Source organism: Scardinius erythrophthalmus (genome assembly GCF_964197995.2).
Source record: "Scardinius erythrophthalmus genome assembly, chromosome: 14".
Taxonomy (NCBI): Eukaryota; Metazoa; Chordata; class Actinopteri; order Cypriniformes; family Leuciscidae; genus Scardinius; species Scardinius erythrophthalmus.
In genome coordinates this window covers 33,360,818-33,381,806 of record NC_138234.1, presented here as the reverse complement: position 1 = coordinate 33,381,806, position 20,989 = coordinate 33,360,818, and the positions used below count along the sequence as shown (strand labels likewise).

Sequence of the window (20,989 nt, the reverse complement as noted above, 5' to 3'; positions counted from 1 at the left end):
CAGAACTGTAGTGCACACTGCGGACATTTGAACGGACCAATCAGCGCTCAGAAAACCCGCCTGGCTCCAGAGCTCCTCCCACTTTCCCCTCACTGCCCAATCATGATTAAGCGTCGGTTAACGCCTCAGCAGCGGCGGATTCAAACTGAAGATGAAAGATGGCCGCGGAGAAAGATACCGATGTAAATAAACGAGACAGAAGGTAACCAGTATTTATTTACCAAAAATGTTCGCTTAATATACAAAGTCTGAAAATACAATAAAATATGTAGACTTTTGAATAAGAGCAAAGAAACTGCTGGATAGGAGCAGTGAGGTAGAAACGTAGTGTCTTATACGAAATGAATTGTGACTGTTACAGTGTGAAACGCAAATAACACTAAAAATAACATTGTAACAACAGTTCCTGACACATAACCTGAGTTACTGTAGTTATATATAGAGTTATAGAGATACATATATCGACATAGTCGTAACTTTGAATGGGCATAAACGCAAAATACCATGATATTCTTTGAAGAGCCGTATACAATCATGTACATTTCTTTGCAAAACGAATGTGAATCTTTCTGGGTGTGATAGTACCATGGTATTACCATCTGATGAACAATCACTGTACCTTTCACTGCCATCGAAACTAGAATGAAATCAAGTGACACTGACAGTAGGATTCAGACAGACTCTTACATGTTTTTTAAGCGTTTTACCATGTTGATGCTTGGTAAAGTCAAATGCCAACTACATAAAAAGACCAATTATAGAAGAACAACCGATCATTTTATGATAAAATGACAACAAAATGACATCCTATGCTAAAATCCAGTCATTATGGAGTCTTTTGTGTATTAAAATCCTCAGAATCACCATCATATCGTTAACTTACTTGCTCTCAAGTCATTTGAAAGTTCAAGCTCTTGATTCTTCATTCAAGGCTTCCTTCCATCACCAGTTTTGCTGAATAAAAGGACAATTTAGGCTATATATGTTCATTTACAGTTAATGGCCTTCAAAAGAAAGGAAAAAAATCTAGTTTAAAACGCAAATGGCAATTTATACCATTTTGAAGTTCAAATTCAACTTGATGTCATTGTGGTGTAAACCATTAAATAAAAATGATATTTTCCTTACATCTTAAATACATATGAGTGTAAAGAAATTCATTTGAAATAGTTTTTAAATATATGTTTCTATTTTAAAAGTTTTGCTCAAATATCATTAATTATTAAATCATAAAATTGGATAGTTGCTTTGCACAATGTTTTACATCGCCTTGTTTTATTTAAATTATCAGATTGATCTCGACTAACATTTTCTGTGTTTTCCTGCGGGTTTTTTTAAGCACTACGTGACAAATATTAATAAAAAGTAAATATAAATATCATTATTTTCCACAACTTTAATGTAAATTATATGGGCCTGTTTTATTATAATTTTTACTATCATATAATATACAATTCCAGGTAAACAAACACGTATTAAGCTTACACTGTAAGTGACAGAATACATTTGTTAATCACAATTATTTGTATTAAAGATGCACGATATATCGGCCAACACATTGGTATCTGCCAATATATGTTAATTTTTAATGTGATTGTTATCGGCACAATAAGAAAATTTGGCTGATAAAGCCGATAAATTTCCTTCAGATGAGACACTTGATGCGCACTGTTCGCCATGATGGTTTTGAATCGCTTGAAATATGATTGAAATCACTTCAAAAAGGAAAATACAGTTAAGTGTGACAAGTCTGTCATATCGGCTACATAAAATTATAATGAGAACGTTATAATTGTGTTTGAGACATGGATTTTAATGGTGAGACTTTCGTTTTTGTAATCAGGCTCTCAAAAATTTAGATAAAAGATTTAGATTTATTGGCCAATATATCGGTTATCGACTTTCAAATAAGAGTTATCGGCCAAAATGTTCATATCAGTGCATCCCTAATTTATATTATATTATTAATAAATGAACATTTAGGTGAACTATAAAAATGGGCCATTAAGTCATGCTTGTGTGTTCACAGGGGCACGGTGTGCAACGTTGTGAACAGTCATGAGTCAGAAACGGACGGCGGCGGAGACGGTCGGCCGCCCATCATCTTCAACCCAGACTTCTTCGTGGAGAAGCTGCGTCACGAGCGACCCGAGGCCTTCACCGAGCTGGTGCTGAGCAACATCACGCGCCTCCTCGACCTCCCCGGAGCCGAGTTCTCACAGCTACTGGACGAGGAGCCCAAGACTCCCAACGGCACTGCGGCGGGAGGCTTCTTCCGCTCCTTCAACTTCCTCAAACGCAAAGGTCAGGAGGTTCTGGGGAGTTGTAGCTAGTTTCCTTGTTAAGCTTTTTTCCATTTCTGCCTGCATAAATTATTCCTCATGCGTTGGACAAATTGTCAATATGCCTTGGAGCTCATAATGGAGGCGCCGGTGATTCTTCTGCGGGAAGACTTCAGACTCTATTGACTGAATCTATTGAACAACCTTCAGAGTGAGAATTGGATCATCTGTTTTAGGAAGTTCTCTGATCGCTCCTCAAGATAGTTTCCTGCCGCCGGCTCCTGCTATTGACCGGCCAGCTCTAGATTCATTACCGGCTAGCCAACAGTAATGGGTGAAACAATGTTCAATGTGTGACCAACAGTGTTTCCAAATCAAAGGAAGACTCTAGTAGAAGTAATTCAACAGTTATGACCCTAAATACAATCTTAACCCTTGTGCATCCGTAAAGACATTATTGTCTTTTTCAGTTTTTTCATTCTTTTTTATAACTTTGCCTGTGTTATAGCCAACTGCATACATTTTGGCAGCATACATTATTTTTATTGGAATTTTTCTATTTCACCCTCATTTCCTCTCATAAATCTGTAGGTACACAAAATAGTTCCACTTAAGACCTCAAGGACTAAAATGTCCCCATTGAAACTGATGTAAAAATTATGCACTCTTAGTTAATAGGCCCTCATTCTGTTGGCAAAGCTTCAAAATGGAAACTTTTACTATTTTTTTTTACAAGATGGCGTCAGTTTCGGCTTCTAAAACAAATACTCTTTATTTTGCTGTTTTCTGCTTCTGTGTATAATGGAACCGATTGGATGAATTATGCAGCTATAAGTGTGTAGGTGTGTTGGTATGGATTAGGCCTGTCGCGATAGTCGATAAGTCGATTAATCGCACGATAAAAAAAATGAGCTCGATAATTTTTCCGGCCGCGATAATTCCATTTGCATGCTTGTTTGTTTTCCTCGTCTCTCTCTCTCTACCAAAGAGACTGGATGACCACTCTCGGTTCTTTAGCGTAGGAGGAGTGAACCCTCTTGTTGTCAGTTGCATGGTCTTTGTGTGGGGAGGCGGCGGCGCGGCACTTGTCAGTCACATGGTCTTTGTGTGGGAAAGGCGGGACTGTTTGCGGCTACTGCCGGGAGAGAGAGAAGACGCTAGTTGTGAGTTGCGACAGCGAGCCCGATCACATGAAAATGCATATCTATACCACGAATGTTATTTCTCGTGCCATTTATACGCCAAAAATAGTTTTTGCGTGCATATGATACGCTCTTTATGGCGTGTAATACGCACGCACTCCTCACCCCTAATCCTAACCAAGTATTTTCAGTGCGTAGCATACACACGCAATAAAGTGCGTCTCCGTCTTCCCGACAGTACACAATCACTTGACAAAGTAACAGGAGGACAAAGTAACAGTGCAAAATTGTGCGATATGGCTTGTTGAGGCTTTTTTTTATTTGTTTACAAAGGTCCTAACTGTCAGTTTTGCCTGTTATGGAATGTATCACCATTTAATAATGTCTAAAGCCTAATGTTTAATATTTTTTGAAGTGCAATTTTGTTTCATTTTATATATTAACAGACATTTATTTTGTTAACAGACACTAAGAGTCCATTGCTTTCATTGTTTTTGGTTGTTTTGTTCATTTTTTTGGATATTTAAAATGTTTTCCGTTTTCAATGTTTAATATTCTTTAGAAATAAAAGTTTATAGATCGTTGAAAAGGTGTACCTGCATTATTATGCCATTATAATTATATTAAATGAAAATGGTCTCAGAACGACAATATTATCGTTTATCGCGATAATTTCTTGGACAATTTATCGTCCAGCAAAATTTGTTATCGTGACAGGCCTAGTATGGATGTCAGAGTGTGGTGTATGTGTGTACTAAAATAATTGTGTGTGTAATATTTGAGAGAGAATAAAATCTGCTGTACAGCAAATGAAATGACAAATCTTGCTGGCATCTAAAAAAGTTTGGTTCTGCACCCAAACAAGATCTTTCTAAAAGTTTTTTTTTTTTTTTTTTTGGATATGAACCTCCAATTTTAAACACGACTTGTTTAGATGTATGGCTTTGATTTTCTAGCAGTTTTTGAGTTCAGCATGTTTTACTAAATATATATTTTATATAAAATAATGTTCATAAATAATATTCATAAACCGTACAACCTTACTTTTTTTTTATTTCAACAATAATCTGACAATCTGTCAAGGCTCCTCTTTGAAATGAGATTAGAAATAAGTCTGTGCGCAAAAGCTTCACAGTTTTGTCCTCTAAGGCCCTCAGGATATTACTGTTTTATGGTATATTTTTATCAAATAAATGTAGCCTTGGTGAGCAGAAGAGACAGACTTCTTTCAATAACTGTAGTGGACCCTTGAAATGAAAAACAACATGATGCATAAATTTGGCATTTTACATAAAAAAATACATTGCATTTATTTTCAAGGTATATTTAATTTCATAACTCATTAGGTTTATCATTAAATGAGTATTTAACATTTTAAGTGAAAGTATTTCAGGCCTTATTTATGTATGCATTTCATTTTGCTTTTATTATTAATTGCAATATTCCATGACACATTTAATAATTTCATTATATATTGAAATCCCTCTATAATTGCACTGAAGACAATGTAAATTATTAAAATATTTTCAGGAATATTTGTATTAAGCTGACAGCATATTTTCCCCCCTCTAAGTAAAGTTAAGTTTATACAGCTGAATAGAAACATTTTGATGTCAAATTTATTATTTATTTAGTCGTTTTTACAACAAATAAAGTATAATTTATACAGGGAATATTGCCTTCAAATTCCCAGTGAGCAAGCTAAAAAAACAATGATTGGAGAGAGGTTTCATTGTAAAACTGATTCACATCTTTTCTTTGTTTCACAGATAAAGGTGTTGTGTTTGGCATGCCCCTCACGGAGGAAGGAATCGCCCACATTTATCAACTCATCATGTACCTCAGCAAAAGTAAGTCCAGGATATTTAATCAAGAACAATGGTCCGGTCACGTTAGCGAAATTACGCCCCAAATTTTTGTGTTGATTGCTTTTAAAAAGGATTTGCTTGTGGAATTACACTGAATAGCAACAAATGTTTGCATAGTTAAATCAATGCATGTGCAATGTCAAGTAAAACAAATGAACTCAAACACGCCGTGCTTCATCTTTTTTGCTGCTTGATACAAAAGGAAAAGCAAAAAAAACAATGTCATAATCGTGCAGCCATAGTTCGCGCTCGTTTTTGAGCGTTTTTTTCTACGCAGATGTAGGCCTACTGCCCTACAAAATCATTATTTATTCTTCTGATTAGAGCTATATAAGTTATCGGATCCTCTTCTGTCATTTTTTTTACTTTTTTACTTTTTTTTATTTTTATCAGAATGATGTGAAACTTGGTAAATGTTTTGGCACTTGCTATGTTAAAAAAATGGGCATGATTCAAAAAGGTTAAATGATCCTGAAAAAAATAGTCACACTTGTGCCCCTCGCACAGTCAAAAATGAGAAATGCGAGAGAATTTCATCTAGTGGAAGCGTCTGGTACTGCGCCCAACACTATCTTACTGAAAGCTAATTTCTTGAGATATCAACCTCAAAATTGGAACACAACTTGTTTAGACTTAGGGCTTTGGATTTCTCACAGTTTTTAGAGTAAAACATGTTTTGAAAAAAATATATATTTCATATTAAAACTTATTTTTTTGTATTTTTCATAACTATAAAATTAAACTTGTTTAACATTTTTTTATTTTTTTTACTTTTCACTTCAGCAATAATCTTCCATGTGTCTTCTTTGAAAAGAGCCCAAACTTAAATCTGTACTCTAAAGCAATATAAATGTATGACAGTTTTCAGGTATATGCTCAAAACGCGAATGCATAACTGCATAAATATAATTTAGTATCATAAAAATCCCCTAAAAAAAAAAACGCTATTGAACCAAAATATAGTACGTTCATTTCAATGAAATAAAAGAGCACCAGAGGGTTAAGTCATCTGGTGAAATTGTTTTCATATGGCAGTATACTGTACATCGCAGAAAATCTAAATATTGCAGTGTCCGTCTTTTCCAATATCGTGCAGCCCAATAAACTACGCCGTTCGGTCTGGTTGTTTCCCTGCAGATCTGCATGTCGAGGGTCTTTTCCGGGTCCCTGGGAACAGCCTGAGACAGCAGACGCTGAGGGAGCAGCTCAACGGGGGGGCCGACATTGACTTCGCCTCCGGTGGCTTCCATCCCAATGACGTGGCCACGCTCCTCAAAGGCTTTCTGGGAGAACTGCCCGAGCCCCTGCTGACGCAGCGACACCTACACGCGCACCTGAAGATCACAGGTCCGTCCGCTTCCCCAACACCTCACTCACGCTCCCTTCACACTTCCTGACGGAGCTCCATCTGCTCTTCTCCGCAGAGCTGAACCTGTTCGACGAGCGAGGGAATAAGACGAGTCTGCCGGATAAGGAGCGTCAGATCGAGGCGCTGCAGCTGCTCCTGCTCCTGCTGCCCACGGCTAACCGAACGCTCCTCAAGCTCCTGCTGGACCTGCTCTATCACACCGCCAAACAACAGGACAAGAACAAGATGTCTGCGCACAACCTCGCTCTCATGTTCGCCCCACACGTCATCTGGCCCAAGAACGTATGGCGTTGGTCTCCTTTATTTAAAATTGTTAAACGTCCAATCAAACGTCATGTTTCATGTGTTGCTTTCTGCAGATGAATGCCAGTGACCTTCAGGAGAACCTGCAGAAGCTGAACAGCGGCATGGCTTTTCTCATCAAGCACTCACAGAAGATCTTTCGGGTACTTTATCCTCTTTTCCAAATGCAGCCTTTTTATCTGACACAACATTATTATTTAGTACTATTTATATATCTATTATAGTTTTTGTTAATATTTTGAATGAGCCTTTTCATATTTTCAGTTTATTTTAATTTTTAATCAGTTTGTTTTTTTTATTTTGTTATGTGCTTTGATCACTTTTATATATTTTTTACAAATATTTCTATTTAGCTTTAATTTATTTTTATTTTTGTTTATTCATTTTAGTACTTCAGCATAAACATATTTATTTCAGTTAGTTGCCAAGGAAATATTACAAATTTTGTTCGTCAGGTTTATCATCGCTAACTGAAACCAAAACTATTAAAAACTTTTCTGTAAAATTGAATAAATTGAACAACTTGCATTAGAACGGTTGCCGTGGCAATAAGCGCTTCGTTGGAAACGCGGCCAGTGTTGCGGTGAATGTGCTACGGTTCTGCTGGGAACTATTTTAGCTGCTGAAACAGAACAAAAACAGTCAATATTACGTCAATGTAAGTTACTAATACTAACTACTTGTTTTTAGAGCTAAACGGTCATATGAAATCAGTGTCACATTTTCACTCGGGATGGTACTCAGGAAAACGGCACTCTTGGTCATGTGATGTTGCTTAACTTTATCATATGTTTTAAATGAAAAACTCCACATTTTGAATGTTTTACCGCAGTACGTTTACTGAGTTTCTTTTGGATTCAAAAAATGTCGAGCCTTGACTAGTTGAAGTTTTTCATCTCTGATTTTTTTTTATTCAGCTTTATTTCAATTCTTGAAGACAATTTTTAACAGTTTTAGTTAACAAAAACACCACTGCCGTGACGTTTTCATGATGTTTATGTGTGAAATGAAACGGTCTTCTGTTGTCTTCTCTCATGTCAAGGCACCAGCGTATCTGCGGGAACACGCCAGACTTCAGTTCGCCAACACCAAAATGATTCACTCCAAGGTTTGTGCCGTTTATGCTCCTTCTAAAGCCAATCTAAGCCCTGATTAAACCATGGCTGCGTTCACACTGTCAGTCCTATAAATGCACTGGTGTGAGTTCGCTTCTGGACTGCAGTTGTCTGTGAGTGAGGTGATGCTCCTCTCTCTGGCTGTAGGATGATCTGGAGCTGCTGGCGGTCAGCGTGTCTCCTCTGGTGACGGCGTGTAAGAGGAGCGGAGCACGAGTGGGGCTGGACTCAGAGAACCACACAGAAGAGGCGCTCAGAGAGCTCTATCGACACGTCACCGACAACATGCCGCACTCCGCCAAGAAGAAGAAACTCATCCGACAGGTGAGAGCACACGGCTCCGGCAGAGAATGTCTAATAAGGGGAGAACCTCCACTCTCGGTAAACTTCTGGCTTCTGAACTGGTTGCAGTTCCACTCTGGCTCCACATGAGGGCGCTCACAGGACGAGTGCAGAGTGAATGGAGGTCAATGGCGCTATACACATCAAATCCACTTTTCTCAGGATATAATTTTTTGTCTAGTAATTTGAATGTTGTATTCGAAAGGAGATGCAAAGAAATTACACATTGCCAGGTGTTAGATTTTTTACAGTCACTTATTTGCTTTAAAAAGTCTTTTAAAATGTCAATGACGTCACACACATCGTACGACCAGAGATACTGCTTTACGGCAGTCCTTCAGTCGCTGTGGTGCTTTCGCGCTCTGCACTTTCTTTTCTCTCGAGGCATCGACAACACAGCTGACACAGGTAAACACACGTGCTAGAAGAGTTTCTGTTTTGTTTGTTTCTGGTCCCGCTGCGGATGACACGATGCCATCAAGCGTGATCTCTGGTCGTAATCAGTCCTTCACTGACCAATCAGCGTTCATTAGCAGAATGCTAGCGTGTTATGGGCAACAACAACTCAGCCTGTAAGAAATCAAAAGGACATAAGTACTCGTTCATTCAACTTTCGACCTATAACCCATGTTGAACTTGCAAAACCTACAATCAAATCTGAGATTTCTCAACGGCAATCGGGTGAAAGAGACACATTTATCCGTCTAGCCCCATAGACTCCCATTCATTCTGCACTCATGGGCGATCGCCCCCAGTGGAGCTCTGGTGGAACTACAACCAACATTCGGGACAATAGGACTTAATGGCTCCGGCTTCATGTCTTCTGGGAGTGGGTTGATCTGTTTTATCACAAATAGCTAAATTGTGATTTTTATTAGCATTATACCAGTGATAGTAGATTCATTGAGGTTGCTTTTATTATTAGTTGTATTATATTATATAATATATATATATATATATATATATATATATATATATATATATTATAAATGTTTGCTGTAATAAGTTGAATGGTTTTAAAGTCGGTCACTCTATTTTAATCAGAAATTAACATTTATTTATTGTAACATTTACAATAAACATTTATTGAAAAATGTTGGGAATTATATTTAAAACCATAGCTTATAAATATTGCATGGTATCATATAGTTCTAAACAATAAAAATAATTGCTGAAAAAAAAAAATATATTACATTGATTTTCCTTAAAAAAACAAAACAAAAAAACAAAACATTTCAACGCTTCGGTCACTTTTGACCACAAAGGTACCAGATGGGACCCAAAAAATGAAGAGGCTCAGAGAGGGACAAATGTATATTTATACTACTAATAATAATATTATAGTAATGGCAGCAGAGCCTTGGAAGTGGCTGTCAATTTTATTTTGTTAGTGTACATTTTTGTTTTAGTTATTTTGTGATTTATAAAAAAGAAAGAAATTGTGCCTATTATTATTATCATCATTATTAACACTATTAAGATAATAATACGTATTAATATTATACTTATGGCAGCAGATTCCTTGAGATGGCACTTGTTATTCTGTTAGCATACAGTTTTGCAATAATAATTTGAGATTATTTTTAAAACCAAACAAAATAATTCATCAATATTATTATTATTAATTATTTGTTTGTTTGTTTTTTGAAAAGTAAAGTAGATCATGTTATTATTATAGAACATAGTTTTTTTGCTATAAGTAGTGATTTATTTATAATTTGTGATTTATTTAAAAACAAATCATGCTTATTGTTGTTGATTATTATTATTATTATGATACTAATGGCAACAGAGGTGTTTTTTTTCTGTTATTGTACATTTTTTCGTTTATTGTGCATGTTTGAAGAAATGTGTTTTTGATTCTGCTAGCACATGTCTGCTGTGATCTGCTTTCAGCTCGGCAAGCAGTCGACCCCCGTGACTCCTGCCAGCGAGAACACCACTCCGACCAGTAAAAAACACACACGCTCGCGCTCCTTCGGCGGTCTCATCAAGGTCAGATCACTCTCTCACACACACACACACACACACACACACACACACACACACACACACACACACACACACACACACACACACCATGTGTCCTCTAACTCAAAGCCATACAAGCTTTGCTAGTTTAAAGGGATTGTACTATAAAGTCACACTGTAGCAAACCCACCAGTCCAGCGCTTGGAAGAGTGTGTGACGCGGGTGTGTGACGAATGCTGCTGTGTTTAAACGCAGAGGAAGGTTTTGGGGAGCCAGCCTGCGGGGGACAGGAGAGGGCGAGTGACTCCTCCGGGGAAGGAGAACCTCAGCTGTGGGACAGAGAGCTGAGGAGGAGGAGGAGGAGGAGGAGGTGAGCACCTAAACACTGACTCTCGCTTTATTTGGACATTTGTTTTTTTGTTTTTCCCAAAATGTTTTATTTTATTTATTTACTTGTTTGTTTAGTTTTTTTTTTTTTTTTTTTCAACAAAACATAAGGTGTGAAATTAATTTTATTTTCTTTGTTCTATTTTGTTTTTGTTATATTTCAAAAGTTACATATATTTATTTTTGCTGTATGATTTTTTCTTTCTTTATTTTTTTTATTTTGTTTACGTCTTTTTTTTTACTTTTTTACTTATTTTATTTACTTTTTTCTTTTTCAAAAGATTTTTTTATTAATTTTTTTATTTAAAGTGTAATTTATTTGTATTTGTTTTAGTGATATTTATTAATTTTTTTTAGATTTTTTTTTTTTTTTTAGTTTTCTTATTTAAAGTGTCATTTATTTTTATTTGCTTTGTTTTTGTTTTATTTCACAAGTGATATTTATTTATTTTGTTTTAATTACTTATTTCACATGTGTGAATTGGTTCTAAATGTAATATCTATGTAACTGTGTTGTTTTTGTGTGTAGTGTGAATTCAGCCCGAACAGAAGACTTCATCCTAAACAACCAGAGGAGATAGTTTTATCCTAATTATTTTATTTATATTTTTATATTCTGAATTGTTTTAACATACTAAATGTTGGGACTAATTTTCATTTAATGTGACACTTTTTTTTTCTTCTTCTTCTTTTTTAATCCACTGCAGAGTTTTAAAGCGTTTCATCAGGTGTGCATGGGTAAACCACTAGTCAGTTACACTGGGAGTTTCTAACTGACCCGTGATGATAACACTTGCTCTTTGAGCTCATTTATTTGCAGTCTGTATATGTGTAAATATATGTGTGTGTGTGGAAATGTGTGCTGATATCTGTGCCGTACGCTAATCACACACGCCATGCTGTAATCAAACGTCAAGAGAACGATTGACAACATTTACTCACAAAATTGCATTACTGTTATTTACAGCGACTGGTATTTGTTTACATATATATAATTGTCTTAATAACACTGTGAACATTCGAAATATGACATTTTGTGACTGGAACAGGACAACTGTGATTTATTTTAAACCTTTTTTGTTGTAAATCATCAGCAGTTTTCCATGCAATTTGAGGAGATTGATGTATTTTTGTACAATATTTAGTGGTTTTTCATAATTCATATGGTGAGAAGTGCACGAAGCTGTCATGTTTCTCAATGAAAAGCTGTTACGTTTTATTCCTAGGGGTTTGTTGCGTGTCAGGGGTCTTTGTGATGTGTTTTGAAGGTTTGTGTAAGTTAGGAGTGTGGGATTATGGGAAGGATGGTAATTGGGGCTGTGATGTGATCAGCGGGAATGTGCCGTGTGTAAGTTTGTGGGAATTAAAGGATGTTGTGGAAGGAACTACTGTTAATGCTGGTTTGGCTTTGATCCTGTCATGTGTTACTCCTCAAAGTGATGTACATTCCCACATTGTAACTGCTGAATTACTCTGTCATTTTTATTAGTATTTGCCATTTTAATACACACATATGGCTTTCAAAATCTGTATTTTAAGCCTAAAATGTTGCAAAAGAGACAGTTCACCCAAACATGGAAATTCTGTCATCCATCTATTTCTGGCCCTAATTGACTATACTACTAATTGATATATTATGGAAGTCAATTAGGGCCAGAAACTGTTTTAATTCCCTACATTCTTCAATATCATGCAGGTTTTGAACGACTTTAGGGCGAGTAAATGATGACAGAATTTCCATTTTTGGGTGAACTGTCTCTTAATGTTTGGAATAACACCGGTAAATAAACTACACAACCCATCTTTTAACATGGTACGAGCTGTGTGAAGTTTAATGTAGGGTGCTGATGATGATGGACGTTTACAAATGTAGAAATTTGAACAACTTTTCACAGTAAGAGGCCGTTCTTAAAGTGTTTTTAGAGCTCGATGTCTATTTTTATTTTCAGTTTTTGCTTGTAGGTGCCAAAAATGTATCATTTGCATTGTGTAATTGTTAAATGGGATGTTTTGTGTAATTAGTGTGTGTGTGTGTGTGTGTGTGTGTGTGTGTGTGTGTGTGTGTGTGTGTGTGTGTGGAGATGTGGAAGTTGGGCAGGTTTTGGCATGGACTGAAAAATGTTATGTAACAAACTGGGAAATTCATTGATTTGGCATAAACCACTTTTTTTTTACACTTTCAGATTAAAAGGTTTATATTTTCCTTTTTTTGACTTTTTAATGTTACAGTAGTTAAAACTGGAGGATTTAAAAAAAAATCTATGTGATCTGTGAAACATTTGTTTTTTGTACGTGATCGGCTGTAATAATGGGTGCTTCTGTGTATTTCATTTTTTTATTAAAACTTTTACCAGCTGAATTGTAACTTGTTTTTTTCTGTACGACTAAGATGGATGGATGGATAGATGGACAGACGGCTAGATAGATAGATAGATAGATAGATAGATAGATAGATAGATAGATAGATAGATAGATAGATAGACATTAGATAGATAGATAGATAGATAGATAGATAGATAGATAGATAGATAGATAGATAGATAGATAGATAGATAGATAGATAGATAGATAGACAGACATTAGATAGATAGACAGACATTAGATAGATGGATAGATAGATGGATGGATGGATGGATGGCTAGATGGACAGACGGCTAGATAGATAGATAGATAGATAGATAGATAGACATTAGATAGATGGATGGATGGATGGCTAGATGGACAGACGGCTAGATAGATAGATAGACAGACATTAGATAGATGGATGGATGGATGGATAGATGGACAGACGGCTAGATAGATAGATAGATAGATAGACATTAGATAGATAGATAGACATTAGATAGATAGATAGACAGACATTAGATAGATAGACAGACAGACAGATAGATAGACAGACATTAGATAGATGGATAGATAGATGGATGGATGGCTAGATAGATAGATGGATGGCTAGATAGATAGATGGATGGCTAGATAGATAGATAGATGGATGGCTAGATAGATAGATGGACGGCTAGATAGATGGATAGATAGATAGATGGACGGCTAGATAGATAGATAGATGGATGGATGGATGGATGGCTAGATAGATAGATGGATGGCTAGATAGATAGATAGATGGATGGCTAGATAGATAGATGGACGGCTAGATAGATGGATAGATAGATAGATGGACGGCTAGATAGATGGATAGATAGATAGATGGACGGCTAGATAGATGGATAGATAGATGGATGGCTAGATAGATAGATGGACGGCTAGATAGATGGCTAGATAGATAGATGGACGGCTAGATAGATGGATGGACGGCTAGATAGATAGATAGATAGATGGACGGCTAGATAGATAGATAGACATTAGATAGATAGATAGACAGACATTAGATAGATAGATAGACAGACAGATAGATAGACATTAGATAGATGGATAGATAGATAGATGGATGGATGGATGGATGGCTAGATAGATAGATAGATAGATAGATAGATGGATGGACGGCTAGATAGATGGATGGATGGCTAGATAGATAGATAGATGGATGGACGGCTAGATAGATAGATAGATGGAAGGCTAGATGGATGGATGGCTAGATAGATAGATGGATGGACGGCTAGATAGATGGATGGATGGCTAGATAGATAGATAGATGGATGGACGGCTAGATAGATAGATAGATGGACGGCTAGATAGATGGATGGATGGCTAGATAGATGGATGGACGGCTAGATAGATAGATAGATGGACGGCTAGATAGATGGATGGATGGCTAGATAGATAGATAGATAGATAGATAGATAGATAGATAGATAGATAGATAGATAGATAGATAGATAGATAGATAGATAGATAGATAGATAGATAGATAGATAGATAGATGGACGGCTAGATAGATGGATGGACGGCTAGATAGATGGATGGACGGCTAGATAGATAGATAGATAGATGGACGGCTAGATAGATGGATGGATGGCTAGATAGATAGATAGATAGATAGATAGATCGATAGATCGATAGATAGATAGATAGATAGATAGATCGCAAGATCGCAGTTCCAGGGCTCTCCACTAGAGGTCACTGGAGCTCAACTCATAACCGGCACTTGCGCTGCTGACAGAAATATGACTGTATCACGATTGTCGTTTGGTTTGTATTAGTAATCATCACAAATATACTTGAAGTAATTTCAAAAACACAACTAAAAGATTTCCGCTTTCAGAGATAAATGATCAGATTCCATGAGCGGTGAGTGTCCTAAATAAATCCACTCGCTTTGGCAAGCAGTTTGTGGTGAGGTATCGGAACAGTTTAGTTATTTTCAACCTTTTCTTTTCATCATCGGTTATTTCCCTTTCTGCAGAAGAATTTGAAGATAATTTTCATCAGTTGGAGGTTTAGTTAATTTCATACTCGGTCTGTGGTAAACGGGCTTTATGTGATAAACTATCAGATTTGCTTTCAGAAAAATGTCTGATTTGCTCTATATCGTTAAAAGTACATTTTACCAGTTTACTTGTCTGGTTTACTAAATGGTTGATTTATATTTTCATCAAACAATGCAAATAAGACAAGCCTTTATGTAATGTTTAAAAAGGTGCAGTTTATAGAGATATCTTAAACAGTTTTGTTTGAATATTATAGATATTTCTCGATTGATTACATTTTAAACATTAACGAAATTGTTTATGTATTAAAGTGTAAAATACACTTTATTATTAAGCAAAGTGTCCTGAACATTAATCTAAATGCAAATTTAAAATATGATATTTAAAACATTAATAAAAACTACCAAGAACACTAAAAAAAAATTTTGCATATGTCTCCACTGTCTAAACCTAAACTTTACTATGATAATATAATTAAATCTTTCTAAAATCAAAATTTACTCCATATCCCATCTATGCTTTAAATATTTAAATATTTTTTCCATAAGAAATCAACAATACGTCATATAAAATACACCTTTAGTCGTGTCCTCAGGTTTTCACTCAGTCCTGTTACCCTGTGTGTTACCCATCATCTGGATCGTTTGCAGGCCATGAGAAGACCAACAGTAAGTCCTCTCATTTTAATTTCTGTATATTTTCTGAAATTGTAACTACGACTGAGAAGGTCAATCTAAACATATTGTCCTGTTACCTAAATTATGCCTTCAATATTAATTGTTTATTTAGAAAAAAAAAATTAACTTTAGGTAAGTCACTAGAATTTGCTCAGTGTCCTTATGCTGTTAACATGTACGCCATGTGGCAATTTGTCATGTATTTGCAATTTTTTTGCATAGAAACTCAATCCTGTTACTTTCCATCCTGTTACTCATGAAAATGACAGGACTGATAAAAGTAACAGGAGTGAGTATAGTCCTCTAGTTTGTTGGTTTAATAGTGTGAATATTCACTTGATTTTTTAATTTTACATTTGAAATTACTGAAGTTGTGGACATTTAGGATTAGTTTTACAATGTGAATACCATACTTAAAGGAAGCCAGTCCACCACTAAGTGACTTTTTGCCTTTTTCTTATCTTTTGTAGAAGATGGAGAGAACCGATACTATGCAGTTGCCAGAAACACCCGCCCATGACATCCTGCAAGGGAAGGAGCTCTCTTCTCCTATCTCTCCTTCTTTCTCTTTCCACCTCCTTTGCTGTGAAGTACTACAAGCACATAGCACATCCCTTCAACACAGAAATCTCATGAACACACATGGTCATGTACACTATCTCTCTCTTACACACACGCACATACATATGGACGCTCATTCATTCCTGCTACCAATTGTTCATTCCCGTCACCCAGTATTTATAAAAAAAAAACGCAAAGCCATTTTTTCCCTTCATTTTAAAGAAGAACCAAGCCTCAAATTTATCAATTGTTTTATAATGTAATTTATTAACACATTTAGTAACACATTTTTCTTTCCTGATTACACTGTGTTCATTCCTGTTACCCAGTGTTCATTCCTGATTACACTGTGTTCATTCTTGTCACACACTGTTCATTCCTGTTACCCAGTGTTCTTTCCTGATTACACAGTGTTCATTCCTATCACCCAGTGTTCATTCCTGATTACACTGTGTTCATTCCTGTTACCCAGTGTTCATTCCTGTCACCCAGTGTTCTTTCCTGATTACACTGTGTTCATTCCTGTCACCCAGTGTTCATTCCTGTCACCCAGTGTTCATTCCTGTCACCCCAGTGTTCATTCCTGATTACACTGTGTTCATTCCTGTCACCCAGTGTTCATTCCTGTCACCCAGTGTTCTTTCCTGATTACACTGTGTTCATTCCTGTCACCCAGTGTTCATTCCTGTTACCCAGTGTTCATTCCTGTCACCCAGTGTTCTTTCCTGATTACACTGTGTTCATTCCTGTCACCCAGTGTTCATTCCTGTCACCCAGTGTTCATTCCTGTCACCCCAGTGTTCATTCCTGATTACACTGTGTTCATTCCTGTTACCCAGTGTTCATTCCTATCACCCAGTGTTCATTCCTGATTACACTGTGTTCATTCCTGTTACCCAGTGTTCATTCCTGTCACCCAGTGTTCTTTCCTGATTACACTGTGTTCATTCCTGTCACCCAGTGTTCATTCCTGTCACCCAGTGTTCATTCCTGTCACCCCAGTGTTCATTCCTGTCACCCAGTGTTCATTCCTGTCACCCCAGTGTTCATTCCTGTCACCCCAGTGTTCATTCCTGTCACCCCAGTGTTCATTCCTGTCACCCCAGTGTTCATTCCTGTCACCCAGTGTTCATTCCTGTCACCCCAGTGTTCATTCCTGTCACCCCAGTGTTCATTCCTGTCACCCCAGTGTTCATTCCTGTCACCCAGTGTTCATTCCTGTCACCCAGTGTTCATTCCTGTCACCCAGTGTTCATTCCTGTCACCCCAGTGTTCATTCCTGTCACCCAGTGTTCATTCCTGTCACCCCAGTGTTCATTCCTGTCACCCCAGTGTTCATTCCTGTCACCCAGTGTTCATTCCTGTCACCCAGTGTTCATTCCTGTCACCCCAGTGTTCATTCCTGTCACCCCAGTGTTCATTCCTGTCACCCAGTGTTCATTCCTGTCACCCCAGTGTTCATTCCTGTCACCCCAGTGTTCATTCCTGTCACCCAGTGTTCATTCCTGTCACCCAGTGTTCATTCCTGTCACCCCAGTGTTCATTCCTGTCACCCCAGTGTTCATTCCTGTCACCCCAGTGTTCATTCCTGTCACCCAGTGTTCATTCCTGTCACCCAGTGTTCATTCCTGTCACCCCAGTGTTCATTCCTGTCACCCAGTGTTCATTCCTGTCACCCAGTGTTCATTCCTGTCACCCCAGTGTTCATTCCTGTCACCCAGTGTTCATTCCTGTCACCCAGTGTTCATTCCTGTCACCCCAGTGTTCATTCCTGTCACCCAGTGTTCATTCCTGTCACCCCAGTGTTCATTCCTGTCACCCAGTATTCATTCTTGTCACACATTGTTCATTCCTGATTACACTGTGTTCATTCCTGATTACACTGTTCATTCCTGATGACACTGTGTTCATTCCTGATGACACTGTGTTCATTCCTGATGACACTGTGTTCATTCCTGATGACACTGTGTTCATTCCTGATGACACTGTGTTCATTCCTGATTACACTGTCTTCATTCCTGATTACACTGTGTTCATTCCTGATGACACTGTGTTCATTCCTGATTACACTGTGTTCATTCCTGATTACACTGTGTTCATTCCTGATGACACTGTGTTCATTCCTGATTACACCGTGTTCATTCCTGATTACACCGTGTTCATTCCTGTCACCCAGTGTTCATTCCTGATTACATTGTGTTCATTCCTGTTACCTGTTGTTCATTCCTGATTACACTGTGTTCATTCCTGATTACACTGTGTTCATTCCTGTCACCCAGTGTTCATTCCTAATTACACTGTGTTCATTCCTGTCACCGAGTGTTCATTCCTGATTACACTATGTTCATTCCTGATTACACTGTGTTCATTCCTGTCACCGAGTGTTCATTCCTGATTACACTATGTTCATTCCTGATTACACTGTGTTCATTCCTGTCACCGAGTGTTCATTCCTGTCACCGAGTGTTCATTCCTGTCACCCAGTGCTCATTCCTGTCACCCAGTGCTCATTCCTGTTACCCAGTGTTCATTCCTGTTACCCAGTGTTCATTCCTGATTACACAGTGTTCATTCCTGATTACACGGTGTTAATTTCTGATTACCCAGTGTTCATCTAAAGAAATACAACTTGCCTTCATATATAGTGATTTTTTTTTAGTCACAAATATAAATTATTTCAAAATTTAACCAACCATTTCTTTAAAATAAGCACTTTCTTAAGGGGAAAACAAAGGAATTAATTGACACGTTTTTAAACGGCACATGAGTTTTGGTAACAGGACTGAGAATCCATCTTCTGCTTAGAAACTTAAATAAAGTCATATGAGATTGATCAGTACACATTTTGTATAGTTAAATATGGGTAGTACTAGATTCAGTGTTGAAAACAAAAAGATAAATAATAAAATTTAATTTTGAAGAGTTACTTGCAAATGGCACTCATTTAGTGGAATGGCCCATATATGTAACCGGTCATATATGATCGATTTAATTGTGTTAATTACAAATAAAACAATTAATTGATACTTTGCAGTCACGTGATATCTGGCGGGCAACAAACGAGGTTAGTGCATCCAATCGCACAACAACTATCTGGCATGTCGTGTACACCTCAAAACACCAACTTTTGTATATTAAAACTGGCAACGTCCTGGCAAGATCCTTGATTAGTTTACTGGTTTTTGTTGCTAGAGAATGACGTTCTTGCCCGCCAGCCAGTACAACTGACGTCACGTGCAAAGTATCAATATAATACAGGAAAAACAGTAATATTGTGAAATATTATTACATTTTAAAATTGCTGTTTTCTATTTCAATTTATTGTTAAATGTAATTTATTCCTGTGATCAGCATCATTACTTGTTTTCAGTGTCACATGATCCTTCTGAAATCATTCTAATATGATGGTTTGATGAATATATATATATTATGTTCATGAGCCATAGTATGCAATATTTTTGTCCTTAAGATGTAATTCTGCAAAGTCTTTTTGTTCTTGTGTTTCTGCAGTTCTTCCTCCTCTTCCTCATCCAGACCAGCAGAGTGTAATTACCCAGAGGATCATCACCTCTCTGGATTGCAGGACTCCCGTTACTGGGACTGTGTGTGTTTCTCTCTCTCTTTGTGTGTGTGTGTGTGTATATATATATGTGTGTGTCTCTCTGTGTGTGTGTGTGTGTGTGTGTGTGTGTGTGTGTGTGTGTGTGTGTGTGTGTGTGTGTGTGTGTGTGTGTGTGTGTGTGTGTGTGTGTGTGTGTGCATGCGCCTGAGTGAGTGAGTGAGTGAGTGAGTGTGTGTGTGTGTCTCTCTGTGTGTGTGCACATAAGTCTGTGTGTGCGTGTGTCTGAGTGAGTGTGTGCGTGCGCCTGAGCGAGTGTGTGTGTGTGTGACCGTTAGAAACCGTTGGAGGGTGTAATATTGACGGGGAGGAGTCAGAAGCTGTGATTTGTAGGTCCTTTGATGGATGAATCCTGTATGTGAATGAGGGAGAACGCATGTGGGAGATTGTATGAGTCTTTTTTTTTTTCCAGAGCTCTACCCTGGAGGAAAGAAAGAAAGAGAGAGAGAGAGAGGGGGAACCACTGAAGAAAGACAACCGCGTCACAAAGACCAGACAGAAAACAGCCTGGAGAGAAGAAAATAACAAGTAATCTTGTTCCTAAGGGATCTGCGGTCTGTTATCTCCACTTATGTTTCTTTCCTCGTGAGTGTTTTAAGAGCTGATGCTTGTCCTGTAGTTTATGTTTGGGCATTTACAGCTCCAGTAGAGGTTCAGACCCGCGTCTTTAGGCTTTGGTTTGGAGATGCCGGTCAGGACTGGCAGTCTGAGCGCTGAACTGATGGTTCCCGGCTGTGGTTTGTGTGTTTGGGGTTTGTTGAGCGCCCTTCTTCTCGCGGGTCACTCGGGAGCGTGTCCTCCTCACTGTTCCTGCACGGGCACCACTGTGGACTGCCATGGACTCGCATTCAGAAACGTGCCACGAAATATACCAAAGAGCACAGAAAGACTGTGAGTATCGTGACAGTGTGCGGGTTGTGTCTGTGTCATTGTACGTCACTAATGCATGTGCATGTTTATGAATTCAT

General features: G+C 37.6%; 2 protein-coding genes across 2 annotated transcripts in view; both read left to right on the top strand.

Annotated features, from left to right (window-relative positions):
• The first annotated feature begins 133 nt into the window (after positions 1-133).
• On the top strand, positions 134-13,137 carry arhgap19 (Rho GTPase activating protein 19). Its single transcript, XM_081384170.1, has 11 exons — positions 134-202; positions 2,030-2,304; positions 5,194-5,274; positions 6,430-6,639; positions 6,717-6,943; positions 7,021-7,107; positions 8,007-8,072; positions 8,227-8,403; positions 10,318-10,416; positions 10,648-10,762; positions 11,309-13,137. Exons 1-10 carry the CDS (start codon positions 159-161, stop codon positions 10,738-10,740), a joined length of 1,359 nt encoding a protein of 452 aa, XP_081240296.1. The 5' UTR covers positions 134-158; the 3' UTR covers positions 10,741-10,762; positions 11,309-13,137.
• Positions 13,138-20,361: 7,224 nt separating this feature from the next.
• The window catches only part of slit1b (slit homolog 1b), a 52,512-nt gene continuing 51,884 nt past the window's right edge, over positions 20,362-20,989 (top strand). Inside the window, exon 1 of the mRNA XM_081384299.1 lies at positions 20,362-20,912. Within this exon, the coding sequence (XP_081240425.1) occupies positions 20,707-20,912 (206 nt within the window). The 5' untranslated portion in view covers positions 20,362-20,706. The remainder of the gene's footprint in view (positions 20,913-20,989) is intronic.

Bases quoted from the DNA above. Each gene is read 5' to 3' on its own strand.
- arhgap19 (XM_081384170.1), top strand. From the start codon at position 159: ATGGCCGCGGAGAAAGATACCGATGTAAATAAACGAGACAGAAG. The intron at 5,275-6,429 runs GTAAGTCCAGGA...GTTTCCCTGCAG, and splicing joins CATCATGTACCTCAGCAAAA to ATCTGCATGTCGAGGGTCTT. The intron at 7,108-8,006 runs GTACTTTATCCT...TCTCATGTCAAG, and splicing joins ACTCACAGAAGATCTTTCGG to GCACCAGCGTATCTGCGGGA.